The 14,806-nt window shown below is 36.3% G+C and overlaps 1 protein-coding gene across 1 annotated transcript; it reads right to left on the bottom strand.

Moving 5' to 3' along the window:
• Window position 1: 1 nt before the first annotated feature.
• LOC132800674 (putative disease resistance RPP13-like protein 1) lies at window positions 2-606 on the bottom strand. Its single transcript, XM_060814891.1, has 2 exons — window positions 150-606; window positions 2-21 (listed from the first exon to the last, which is right to left on the bottom strand). Exons 1-2 carry the CDS (start codon window positions 604-606, stop codon window positions 2-4), a joined length of 477 nt encoding a protein of 158 aa, XP_060670874.1.
• Window positions 607-14,806: the final 14,200 nt, after the last annotated feature.

Genomic DNA, 14,806 nt, shown 5'->3' with positions numbered 1-14,806 from the left:
GTTAGCGCCTACCACATGATCCTGATCATCATCAGATAACAGCAGATTTATGATGACAGCTTTGTCATATTCTCTGCCATAAATATCAGATTCTTCTTCCACAGGTAGTAGTTGTGGAGAAGATGATGATGACTTGTTATGATTAACACCTTGTGATGTAGTGATCAAACGAAGGAGATGGTTTTGGTTGACAAGGTATTCTAGTGTGTGAATGATCTCCACTATCCTATCTTCTAGATTGTTATCAGTATGGAATATAGATGAGATGGATTCGAATACCTGCTGGAATTTACGTTTTCGAGACTGATCTTTCTCCTTGCATAGCGAAGCTTCGGTCTCCATCTCACAGGCCAAGTCCTCTGCATTGTACAAGGTGTCTTTGAGCAGATCGAGCCACTTCCTCACATTTTCGTCAGTGATTTGCTTCTTCTCAGCATCATTCAGCACTGCTTTAACCGACACTAACAGGATCTCGAACTTCTTGCACAACCCATCGTCGAGTTTCTTTCCTCTAACGAATTTTAGGACCTCCCTAGAAATTATCATATCGAAGAACTTCTCAAAGGAGGCGGAAAGGAAAGCACCAGCAATCAGTTCACCAGCCATGGATATGGAACGCCTCTTGAATTGCAAACAGATGTAGATCAGCAACTGATCCGCAAAGAGGGAGTTTAACTAGGTTGTATGTTGTAACTTGTAAGGGAGTGGAAGCAATATTAGCTTTTCTGCTTGTTAAATCCTAGAATTTGTGCCCTCTGTCAACGTTGGCTTGTTAATTGCTACTTTTTTCTCTTTATTTTATTTTTATTATTTTGAGTTGAATCTAAGTAACAACAGCTGGAAACTTCTTGTTTTTCTTTTAATTATTGATTTTTGGACTTTATATCATTTTTTAAATATTTTTTGAACTTGATTTACAAGTTTGGGTAACAAGGGCTGACAAATAACGAGGTACGTGTCAGCTTATTTATCCGACGCGTGCTTAACCATTAGTTTGTAAAATAAATCTCCATATAGAAAGAAAGTGACATGTATTTATCTTATTATTTTTATTTTTATTTTATTTTTTTAAGAAAATCTAATCTTTTTTGTGCTTTTATATATTTTATCGTGGTTGACTTTTGACAAAGGAAAACTATTTTATCATGGTTGACTTTTGACGAGGGAAAACTTAAAGTTGCACATGTGACATCAAAATGCAACTTTTTGAAAAATTAATCGTAGTAAATTGTAATTTTTATAAGATTTGCCAGGAAATAAAAATCTTTTATTTATTTATTTGAGCTCAAGAAGCTACTTTTCTTATCAAAGTGTTTAAAATAGTTAATGTAACTATTTTTCATGTATATATATATTTTTCCAATTTTGTTTTCTAAATATGAAGTATATGGTGTAATGGCACTGGCAAAAGTGGAAGGGGCATATAGGCATGAGAGAGATACTAAATGTCACATTCGAAGTCTAAATACTTGAAATGTTATAAAAGTTGTATTTAAAACACTCAATAAAATTTATATTGCGGAACATAAAAACTCTCCAAACATCAATCATAAATAATATTTAAAATATCTCCAAAGATAAAGAACAAAAATAAACTTTAACATTCAAAAGGTCTTTTAAGCTAACTAGTATAAAAATAAAAACAACTAAACACCATTATCATGTGCCAAATCCAGCTACTTTGGAACTATGGGATATCTGAAACCATAACAATAAATAATAAGTATAAAACTCAGCAAACTACTGGATTTTACATAAATACAAAAATAAGAAAATATTTAAAATAATAACAAATACATATTCAAAAATAACCTTTAGCAACGTAAACATAATTTTCTTATAAACTCTAATTGTTAACTACATAGTAGAACTTGACATAACATAATATTATCCATCGGTAATCCATATAAACTCGAGTGCAAGGCGGTAACAAGTGGGGAACATAAATTTTAAAAACAAACACTCATACCCGAAGATATAAGTCATACCTCTATTGTGATCATCAGTAGGTCCTCTCACATGAAATAATACGTCTAAACTCGAAGGTAAAGAACCATAAATCACTAGAGAAATACCATTACATGATTCATCTCAACATTCGAAAACATATCATAACATATCATAACGTATCACATAATGCCTACTAAATACCAACAACTAGAGCAAAAATACATATATCAATAATCCAATAATTTCTTTGTACAATACATATATATTTCATAAAACATAAACTTATAGAAAAGCATAAATAAATCAATGACATAAGTACATATTTGCTATGGTTTCGATTTTTTAAAAAGTCCAGTAACTTACCTTGATCAGCAAAGTCCACAATAGATTAACAACCTATGAATAATACCAATAGTTTCTCATCAATATAAAACAGAACCATCATATACTATAAATATCTTACGTATAAATCCCATAATCAAGCTCTTAAATTCAAATTAAATGAATAAGAGTTGATACCATAAGATCATCATAGCGTAAGCCCCAAATCTTAAAATCATAAGCTTAGAAACAAGATCAAATCACCAAAAGCCAAATAAAAACATATTAATCCATTAACAGTCTCTAAACAAGAATTCAATTTCTTATTCAAACAATATCATCTAAGCCTGAAAAATTATGCGTGTACTAAACAGATGCATAAGTGACTATGATTAAAACCATTTCATAAAATAATAATGAAAAACTATTCAAAACTCATTGAAAAGTTAACAAAGAAATACTACAACAATTAGATTTTCAGAAACCTTCAATTAATGTTTAATTTCTTTTCTCTTTCATGAAATTTTGTATGCATCTGAAATTTTATAGATTAAAACTAGACACTCATATATACTCATATAAAATTTTAAAAGCCAAACAAAGGTCGAAAACATGGTCAAATTAAATTTAGTAACTAATTGACAGAAACTGTAAATTAGTATTTCACAGGGAGTTTGGTCTACCTAAAAATTCACTAAAAATAAAATACAAATCCAAAAGAAGTAATATATTACAGAGTTTCACTATATATAGTAATAATGCTATATAAAAATTATTAGTCAAATAAAGATTAAAAACTATTTTAAATCGAATTTTATTCTTTACTAAATAGACCAGAAAATAAATTCAGACAGCTGGACATAGGTAATTTAGAAAATCACCATGGCCAAAATATAAAGAATTTGAAGTCAAATTTTTTTATACTAATATTAGACATACATAGAATAAAGTATAAAAAATTTCAGATAAAAATAACTTTTTTTGGATGTGTTTTGAAATTTTTTACATACGAATCATATTGTAGTCGCATAGAAAAACCAGATAGAATGCATAAATTCAAAATTTTTTAATAAATTGAAAACTTCCTATGCTCCAAAACTTGTCTAGAATTCAAAAATCTTCAAAGATATTGGATCCTTAACAATCTTAAATGGAAAACCAAAACCCTAAATTAAGATCAAGAGCCCTTAAAAAAGAAGAAAAGACTTACCTGATACCGTAGCGGCGCAAAGTTGAAAACAACGTAAAAGTAAAGTATATTTTTTTTTCTTCCTTTTTATAAAACCAAAAATAGAGTAAATACCCTTTTTTTTTTGTTTTTTTCAATTCCCTAATGAAATTGAAATATACTTATAACAAAACCTATTAAGATAAATACTCTATTTTTTTTTTCTTTTAAAATAAATAGTTGTAAAACCCTTTTCTTTTAATATATATATATATATATATATTACCTATGATAGGATCCGCCCCGGGAACCTTCCTAGGATCTCCCGGGTGGTCTCGTCTGGTGAAGTACCACCAGACAATCCTTAGAGAATATCCAATGGAACCTTACCTTAAAACGTGGATAATGAACACATGCGATAACAATAATACCTCAATATGTATATATAAAAATAAATCCACAACAGCGTAAAATCCATAACCGGCCTACTGTACTACAGGCCATAACTACACACATAAGTACCATGGTCTCTACTGAGTCCTATATTTAAAATCAGAGCATTCTAAGAGTGTCAATGAAGTCTAGGAGTACAAATAGTCCAGAAGATAACAATAGATAAATAAAGGATAAATACGGCTGCTGTAGTGGAAAGAAACAAGCGATAAGCTATGCGCGGGGTAGACTGCTACTAGCTGCCTGGACCTAGGGGAACGAATTTAAAACAAATAAAACATGAGATAAAGAAATCTCAGTGAGTGGCATAATATAATAGAAAAATAATAATTCATTTATGAAAAATCTTTCTTTCAAGACCTCTCGTTCCACTCGTTTGAAAAGTTTTCCCATTTAGAAATCATTTCACAAAACCCAAACTTGTACCCCAAATTAATATCATAAAACCGATACCCAAATATAAAATGAATGATCATTGTAATATTATAAAATGTTTCAAATCAAGATATAAATATTTGAGCATAAAATATAATAAATACAGTTCCACCAAATAAATATGAGAATGTAGAAATCACCACAATATTTGTAAATCAACAATATGTTCAAACGTGCACAATGTACCAAACGATGTACCAATCTATAAACCGTGGGAGACACCCACCTCACAACCCTTAATATACGAAAGGTGTCGTGGAAATATCAATTACCATCGGGACGTACTCAAAGTCACGGTCCATGGCAATAATAAATCGTTGGATGATACCAACCTTATGGAACTGTGGTAATAATAATAAACCATCAGATAAACCCGACCTCACAGTCCGTGGTAATAATAGATAACCGTTGGATGAAACCAACCTCACGGCACCGTGATAAATCCAGCATGCTATAATATAATATAATATAATACCGATCCAAGATATTGGCATTACATGGTACATCGGTTAAAAATAACCAATACAATATTCTTGAAACAATCTTGTAAGATTATATATATACTTTTGCAAACGATACTGTATCATAAATAATAATTTAACATTTAGACTTCCACCGCTTATTTAAATACTTCAAAAATCTCAAAAAATCATTTCATACGAAAACCAGAAATACCACAGTGAAATATATTCACCATAAACCAATTTTAAGCACATAAAATTATAAAATATTTGATTATGCTTAAAATCATATGGTTTTCAATCTGGTTTCTCAAACCAAATAGTTTCCAAAATGATTTAAAATCTCAATTTAATTACCAAGATATTTAAATACCACAAGTCCATTTATGGACCCATTAAAATTGAAAATCACTTAAAATATTATCAAAAATCATATAAAATGATAACACATATAAGTAAAAGCAGATCCTCATGTATCCTTAGAATGAACATTCAAATCAAATGATAGGTATAAGTAAAATACTCAAACCACATATATATATATTATACTATATATCCAAAATATTTTTAAAACTAATAACTACTCACAGTACTGTAGATGCTTATGCCTGCTTCTTCACAGGATCGCCTCCAGGTTCAACTCGAGTGCGTGTAATAAAATAAAATATTCCTCAGGCTCCAAACAACTAAAAAACTAGAGACACTTATATAATCCAAATGTCTCAAAATAATTTACAGTACTACAAAATTGCATAAATTGAACACCGGATAATCTAATTATACAGTGTGTCCTTAGGACCCAATACCCAAAATTGGGAATTTTCACCCGAAGCCTAATATTTCAAAATTGAACCACCTAATGGGTCCTAATAATATCCAATTTCACTAATTCATTTTCAATTTTAACTAATTTGATCAATTTCGTCCAAACACAGTCCCCAACTTATCTGAAAATTAACTAATTGACTCAAAAATGGAGAAATTATCAAACGACCTCCAAAATTCACAAATTTTATATTGACGAAAAGCCCAAGAGACAAGGAACCTACCAGTATGCTCACCTTGGTCCAAAGTTTCCTCCAGTGGTCGGAAAACTCGAGTGAAGCTTCAGTTGAAGTTCCTGTCGTCGGATCTCGCAAACGGTAAGGAATCTAGGCAAAATATCCACGGAAATGAGTTTATAGGGGTTAAAAATAGTAGAAAAAGTGTATGGGTTGGCCTGAAACGGCCAAAAAATGAGAAAATCTGGCGACCCACCTTGTCGGCCTCCATGGACTTCGCCGGCCCGATCTGGGCGTGTCCGGCCTCCGTTTGTCGTGAAATTTCACGGTTGAGCTCACCTTCAAGTGACCTTCCTACTTGGATGTTGTGTGTAAGTGATGGTTGGCTGGAAATGATCAAAACGGCGGTGACCCAATTTGATGGTAAACGGGTAGAAACGACCCAGTTCGAACCCACGGGTCTGAAGGGAGAATATCTCGGGTTTTGGAGATGAACTATGTATTTTGGGCTTTGGTTCCTATTTAGCATGCTTACCAAGGCTTATATAGAGCCTGATGTCACTAATAGACAAAAACTGGGGACTGATTTGAACACTGATATAAAACTTATGCTTAAAATATCTCAGGACCATAACTTTTTATCCGTGACTCAGAATTTGATGTGCCACTAGTCTATGAACTCATATTGATGAGATCTACGCAATGGTATCTTAGTCAAATAAAAAATATTGGCTATCAAAAAAGTCAACTTGGACCCATATATTGTTCACTTGGTCAAACTTGGTCAAACTTAGTCAACTTGGTCAAACTTGTTTAATCATTTATATTTTTTGGTACGGGGTGTCACAACCTACCCCCTTAAAGAAATTTCATCCATGAAATTCCTACCTTAGTTTTGGAAGAGGTAAGGATATTGACTCCGCATTGGATCCTTTCGCTCCTAAGTTGCCTCCTGGACAAGGTGGTTTCTCCAAAGAACCTTCACCAAAGCTATAGTCTTGCTGTGAAGCCTTTTCTCTTCCCTTCCTAAAATCTGCACTGGTTGCTCCTCATAAGAAAAGTCATCCCTCAATTCAATCTCCAATGTCTCCAACACATGTGACGGGTTTGAGATATACTTGTGGAGCATAGAGATGTGAAAAACATCATGGACTCAAGAAAGCTTCTCCGGCAAGTCAGTCCTATAAGCCATTGGACCTATCCTCTCTGCTATCTCATACGGTCTAATGTAGCGAGGACTTAGTTTCCCTTGTTTTCCAAAACGTACTACACCTTTCCAAGGAGATAGCCTTAAAAATACTCAATCGCCAACCTTAAACTCGAGATCCTTCCTACGCACATCCGCATAGCTCTTTTGCCTTTCTTGTGCTGCTCTAAACTTGGCCTGCATAATATTGACCTTGTCCACTGCCGCTTGTACAATCTCAGGGCCTAGAAGTTTCCTTTCACCCGTCTCATTCCAACATAATGGAGTCCGAAATTGTCTCCCATACAACGCCTCAAAAGGTGACATCTCAATGCTCGAGTGATAGCTATTGTTGTAGGTGAACTATGCTAAAGGTAGATACTCATTCCAATTCCCCTTGAACTGTAGCACACATGATCTCAACATGTCCTCTAAGGTCTGAATAGTCCTCTCAGATTGTCCATCGGTCTGAGAGTGAAAAGCAATACTCAAATTCAACTTGACACCAAGTTCATTCATTAATCTTCACCAAAATCTCGAAGTGAACCATGAATCTCTGTCAGATATAATCGATTTTGGCACTCCATGCAAGCTCACTATATGATTCATAAAGAGTTCTACTAACTTCTGAAGAGAAAACTTCTCACGAATGGGTAGGAAATGTGTAGACTTAGTGAGTCAATCCATGATCACCCAAATACCATCATGCCTCTAAACTGTGGGGGGAAGCTTGAATACAAAATCCATCGTGATGCGCTCCCATTTCCATTTTGGGATGGGTAAAGGCTGTAGGAGTCCAAAAGGCTTTTATCTTTCCGTCTTCACTTGCTGGCAAATGAAACACTTGGATACATACTCAGCAACTTCTCTTTTCATCTCTACCCACCAGTAATATTCTTTTAAGGTACGGTACATGTTGGTGCTTTCGAGGTGCATAGCATATGCCGAACTATGGGTTTCTTCCAGTATTTGCCTTTTCAGCTCTTCATTTGCGGGGACACAGAGCCTAGTACTAATCATCAAGGCTACATCACCTCTAATAGTGAAGTCTGATTGTCCCCCTTCTTCAACTTTCTTCCTCATGCTCATCAAGTAAGGGTCTTTGAGATGAGCCTCGAGAACACAATCCACAAGTATCGGTCGTAGTTGGAAGCTAGCAAAAAATCTTCCAGAATTATGCATCAGCAAATCAACACCTAACTCTCTCAACTCAACCATCAAAGGAAGCTGTATTATCTGTATATAAGCTAATGAGCCTATAGACTTCCTACTTAATGCATCGGCTACTACATTTGCCTTGCCTGGGTGATAGTCAATAGTACAATCATAATCCTTGAGCAACTCCATCCATCTCCTTTGCCTTAAATTTAACTCTTTCTGAGTAAATAAATACTTAAGGCTCTTATGGTTAGTAAAGAACTGACAAGTAGCTCCATATAAGTAGTGTCTTCAAATCTTCAAGGCGAAGATCACCGCAGCAAGCTCTAAGTCATGGGTTGGATAATTCAGCTCGTGCTTCTTCAACTGCCTAGAAGCGTAGGTGTCAGGATCCATTCAAAATTCCTCACCGTAACCCTAGACAAGCTCTGATCCCAGGGAAACCCTACCGGACCTTCCAATGGAAAATCCGGCAGAACCTCCCCTAAGGGTTGGACTCACCACAATTTTCCTGCACTGAAAACACACTTCTAGAAACATCCCCTTATTCCTCTCACATTACTACAATTTAATCCACAACTTTCAGCACTCCGATAAAATAAACAGGAAATTCATGCAGTATTAATACAATAGGTTCAGTAAATATACAGAGCATCATAAGTTACAGATGAGTGTGAAAGTTATACAACATGAAATAGGAAACAATAATACAATAGAATACAAGGAAGCAGAACTCTTTGAAACTCAACAGCAACAAACGTCGAGCTTGATTCTGATGTCGTCTACCAGCCCGAACCTAAGGGAATGGAATTTAAAAACGTGAGATGCTAATCATCTCAGTGAGTGACCCTATCTACTGTACAATTATAATAGTAACGAAAATTATAGTACATTTGAATAATTAACAATAAATGAGTAAATAAATAATAATTAATTGAAATTAATATTTCTCTCAAAACTCTCATGGTTCACTCGGTTGGAAAAGTTTCCCTTTTAAAACATTTCACAAAAACCAGCAATTATATTTCCCCAAAATCAAGGTAGCCAATAAATAATTAATTAAATAATAAATAAATGGAATATCCACATTTAAAATTCAAAATCATGCAAATAATAATATAGAGCACCACAATTTATATGAAAATATTTAATCAATAAATACCAATAAAATGTAACAATTTTTGGAATCCAATGCACTCAAAAAAATAATCCGGAATAAAGTAAATTTTAATAACAATTAATAAATCATATAGAAAAATGCCATAAAAATTATTTATTTGAAATAAACGGTAAAATTTAAATAAATTAACCATTTTTAATTGAATAGTATTTCCAAATAATAAGTTTTAAAAAAAATTCAAATCGAAAATATCCTGACACACCACACTATATACCAGTGATGCCCTACGGTACTCAGCGTCCCGAGCATCCTCAGGCGAGGGTAAAAGAGAGAACCGGCATACGGTCGCTTCGGCGTCCCGATAGCGCCGCTGCTAAAACCTATCATCCTGGCCTAGAAGGAGGGCGGTTATGTGTACTATACTAAACCGGCCTGCCCTCAGGTCCATAGCTAACTCACGGGAGACTAAAACCTGCACGCTAATCACAATCTCATGTACAGTATAGAACACCGGTATTGCATAAGTACGTCCAAAATAATTAAAATAAAATAAATACCAATAACCCATTTTTATTATTACCAAAAATTTTTGAAATTTACCGTGGGAGTTATAAAAATCTCCAATCCCACATTCCTTGCATTTCTCACCATAAATCATCAATATAGAAAAGAAATATGGTTTACTCGCCTTGTAAATGCATAATTACCTTTTCAAAACATACAGTACCATCATACAAATATTTTTCTTCAAATCCTTTAAATCAATTTTTTTTTTTCCAAAATAATGTATAAGGCTCACAAAAATATTTAAATATATTTTCTCTTCATAAGCCCTTGATTGTACATGAAAATTCTTAGTAAAATAATAATAATAATAATCCAGAATTTAAATCATAAATTCTTTGAATTTCTCCAATATTCAATCATGGCATCAAAATATATATATGTATGCATATAACCAAACATCTGAAATTTGACATTATAAAATAAATACCAATTTTATAAAATTCCAACCACATACATATATTTTCCAAATATTCAAATATCACCAAATAAATATAAATCATCACCCGAAAATAGTTTTTAAGGTGGGTCACTCACCTGGAGCATGCAATTAACCTAAGATCCTCCATGGGATCAATTCCAGGACGCACACGTGCTCCTAGAACAACAATTCACACACAGTCAAAGAAAATAATATTTTATTCGGGTAAATAATACCCCGTATCCGGGGGGTTAAACACAAACGTTAACCAAAATTGACGAGTAATATACCGAAATGAAGCTTATGGAACGAGGATTGCATTACCGGCCTCCATTGACCCCAATTCCGTCGGTGGTGGCCGGAATTTGCCTGGGAAGTACAGGCTGAATTTCATCTCCTCATAACTCTCGAACCACTTCGAATTTAAACAATTGGAGGCCATATTTGAACTCAGAGGACCCAAAATAGGAGAAAAGGGGTGGAAGACCAGACTGGGTTGGCTGGAAACGGCAATAATCGCCAGAAAAACTTAACCCGCCGCCGTCGACTTCACTGGCCCTATCTGGGCGCGTTCGGCGGCGTCTAGGCTGGAAATTCGGAGGTCGGCGTAGCCGGCGAACGGGCTTCTTCCCTGGTTGGCGTGTGTGACCGTCCGGTGGCTGAAATTAAAAAAAAGGGCAAGAACCCGAGAGGGAGAAAGGAAGGGAAAGGAAGAAGAAGGAGGAAGAAAGAAGAAGAGGCCCGTGGCCCTTTTTTCCCACGTGGGGGAAAGGAGAAAAAAAAAGAAAAAAAGAAAAGAAAAAGAAAGAAAAAGAAAATAAAATATAATAAAACAATTAAATAATATTAAAAATAATATTATTATATAAAATAACAATAATAAAATAATATGGTATTAAGCATGGTTGACATGTGGCATCTCACCATGGTGACACATGGTCACATTTATTAAGTCACACATGGCACATTGTTACACGTTTAAAAATAATATTAAAATAATATAGTATTTGAAAAACTCTACAGGTCCATAGCTTTCAAACCACATGTCCAAATCGAACGTGCCGCTAGTTTACGGACTCGTATCGACGAGTACTTCACAACCATACATGAGTCAAAGCTCAACTTTGCATGAATAAAAAGTCAACTTCGGCACCCCTTGGACAGTTTGGACCTCAATTTGTTTTGCTCATAACTTTCAAACCATAGCTCCGTTTTCAACGTGCTACTAGTCTACGAACTCGTGCCAACGTGTACTTCGTAACGGTACCTCATTCAACCTAGAATTCCATCCGAGTCAAAAAGTCAATTTTTTGACCCATTCGATCAACGGTCAAAGTCAACGGTCAACCTCGGTCAAAGTTGGAAAATTTCCGTTGTACTTTGGGACGGGGTGTTACAGTAGGCAACAACTCTCTTATGCTGCATCAAAACACAACCCAAACCTTTAGGTGAAGCATCACTATAAACCTCAAAACCTTCATTGCCAGTCCACTTTTCCTTCAATTTTTGGAAGCTCTCCTCACACTTGTCAGTCCACTCAAACTTAACTCCTTTCCTGATCAAATAGTGAAGTGGTCTTGCTATCTTGGAGAATCTTTTGATGAACCTGCGGTAATATCCTGCTAAACCTAGGAAACTCCGTACTTCTGTCACCATAGTGGGTTGCTCCCAATTCAACACTGATTCTACCTTCTGAGGATCTACATAAATGCCATCAGTAGAAACTACATGTATAAGAAATCCCACTCGACTTACACAAAACTCACATTTGCTAAACTTGGCATACAATTAGTGTTGCCTTAAGGTTTGCAACACCAAACTCAAATGCATCTCATGCTCTATCTCGCTCCGCGAGTACACCAAAATATCATCAATGAAAACAATAACGAACCGATCTAAATATGGATGGAAAACCCAATTCATTAAGTCCATAAAAACTGTAGGGGCATTGGTGAGTCCAAAAGACATCACCAAAAACTCATAATGCCCGTATCTTGTCTTGAATGCAGTTTTGGGAATGTCTGATTCCCTAATCCTTAACTGATGGTATCCTGATCTCAAGTCAATCTTGGAAAACACTTTAGCACCCTGAAGCTGATAAAAAAGATCATCAATCCGAGGAAAAGGGTATTTGTTACGTATGGTGGCCTTATTCAACTGCCTATAATCTACACACAATCTCCAGGTACCATCCTTCTTCTTCACAAATAACACCGATGCGCCCCAAGGTGAAATGCTAGGCCTAATGAATCCTCTTTCTACTAACTCTTGTAGCTGAGCCTTCAACTCTTTCAATTCAGCTGGTACCATCCGATAAGGTGGTAAGGAAATAGGAACTGTGCCAGGGACTAACTCAATGGGAAAGTCTATCTCCCGCTTAGGAGGTAAACCTGGAAGATCATCAGGAAACACATCTGGGAAATCCTTCACCACTAGTACATCCTTCAGCCTCAACTTACTAATTTGAGTATCAACTATGTGAGCTAAATACCCCTTACAATCCTTCTAAAGTAAACATCTAGCATAGATAGCAGAAATCAAACCTGAAGGTGTCTGCCTCCGCTCTCCATAGAAGACCACTACTGGTAGACCAGGTCATCTAAATATCACCTCCTTGCGGAAACAATCCACTGAAGCATGATGTGAAGCAAGCCAATCCATGCCGAGAATCACATCCAACCCTTGGAGATCTAACAAGATCAAATCGGCCTCCATAGGCTACCTCTAAGCATTTGACTAGGCCATAATTACTCTCCTGTGGCTGTGGCAAGCTCCAAGCAACATCCTAAAGGAATGGGAGTCATCCCGACTTGTGCAACATACTCACATAAAATAAAAGAATCTGTAGCCCCTAGGTCAATGAGTACACGTGCATCATCACCAAATATAGATAATGTACTCGTCATAACATCGGGGGTCGCCTGTGCCTCCTGCCTGGTCATAGCATACACCCTGTCTCTAGTAGGTGGTTGTCCCCTCTGACCTCTGCCTCTAGCTGCAGGTGCCGACTGCTGCCCAGTGCTCGTAGAGCCGCCTGAAGTCTGACCCGTGTGAGTATCCTGTCCTCTGTTCCCACTGGTCTGCTGAAACTGAGCACCTGATCCTGAGGCTCTAACCTGGGTCTGACCTCGATAAAGGCAATCTCTCTTGAAATTTCCTGACTATCCACATTGAAAGCATGATCCATCCCATTGGCATGGTCCATCATGAGACTTGCCACAAAGGCTACATGCAGAACCTAAACCACCTTAGCTTGCGGACCTCTGAAAATGACTACTCCCACTACTCACTGATTGAAATCCAACACCTTGGGTATGTCCACCTCTCTAAAATCTGCTACCACTAGCATCATGCCTACCCCCTCTGGATCCTCTGTTACCCGAAGATCCTGAACTAAAACTACCCCTCTTCGATGATCCCTAGTTGAGGCTCCCCGAAGATAAACTATCATATGATCGGTGCTAAGTCTTGCGAATCAAAGCCTATCTCTCTACCTCAAAGGCAGCATCTCTCATCGACTGATATGTGGGGTGAACAACACCTGAGATGCTCAAAGCTATGGGCTCACTCAATCCATCGAGGAACCTCCTCTTCTTGCTAACCTCATTCGCAACTAAATTGGGACAAAACTTCAATAGCTCCCTGAACCTCCGCTCGTACTTAGAAACTATCATGCTACACTGAGTGAGTGTCTCAAGCTCTAGTCTCTTAGTCTTAATAAAACCTGGAGGGCAGAACTCAGTATGAAAAGCGATCTTAAACTGTGCTCAAGTGTGGTGTCTCCTAGTCCTCTCTTAAGCCCATCACTTTCTTGCATTACCCCCTAGCATAAAATTAGCTATCCTGACTCTGTCCTCATCCGGACACTGCATACCCTCATCTAAGATTTTCTCCATATCATTTAAACAAGATAGGGCTACAATAGGGTCCGTGAAGCCATCAAAACTCACTGCTCCAAGTCTACAACCCTGATCAACAGTATATCCAGTAAACTAACTCCTCTCGAGTGATCGAACCAGGCACTCGACAATATGCTCCTCATAAGTGGGTGCATCTGTACTTTCGGTTGAAGCCTGCTAAGACCTACGTCTACCTCTGTGTGCCATAAGGAAAAATGGAACTATTTCCACGAACAAAAGAAATGAAATCAATTTCAAGAAATAGGTTAGGAAAGTATGCAAAACACAAGATGAGTTGCACAGCAATGCGCAACCCCCAAAAATTTAGAACCTAAAGCTTTGATACCAAGCTGACAGGACCTGCCCTTGGAACCCTTCCAAGATCTCCCGGGTGGTCTTGTTTGGTGAAGTACCACCAGACAATCCTTAAAGAATATCCAATGGAACCTCACCTTAAAATGTGGACAACGAACACATGCGATAACAATAATACCTCAATATGTATATATAAAAATAAATCCACAACAACGTAAAATCCACAACTGGCCTACTATACTACAGGCCATAACTACACACATAAGTACCATGGTCTCTATTGAGTTCCATATTTAAAATCAAGGCATTCTAAGAGTGTCAACGAAGTCTAAGAGTACAAATAAATAATAAATA

This window comes from Ziziphus jujuba, chromosome 2 (genome assembly GCF_031755915.1).
Source record: "Ziziphus jujuba cultivar Dongzao chromosome 2, ASM3175591v1".
In the NCBI taxonomy this organism is placed as follows: domain Eukaryota; kingdom Viridiplantae; phylum Streptophyta; class Magnoliopsida; order Rosales; family Rhamnaceae; genus Ziziphus; species Ziziphus jujuba.
This window is presented reverse-complemented; position numbering and strand designations above follow the sequence as displayed.

Bases quoted from the DNA above. Each gene is read 5' to 3' on its own strand.
- LOC132800674 (XM_060814891.1), bottom strand. From the start codon at position 606: ATGGCTGGTGAACTGATTGCTGGTGCTTTCCTTTCCGCCTCCTTTGAG. The intron at 22-149 runs GTGTTAATCATA...GATGATGATCAG, and splicing joins TTTGATCACTACATCACAAG to GATCATGTGGTAGGCGCTAA.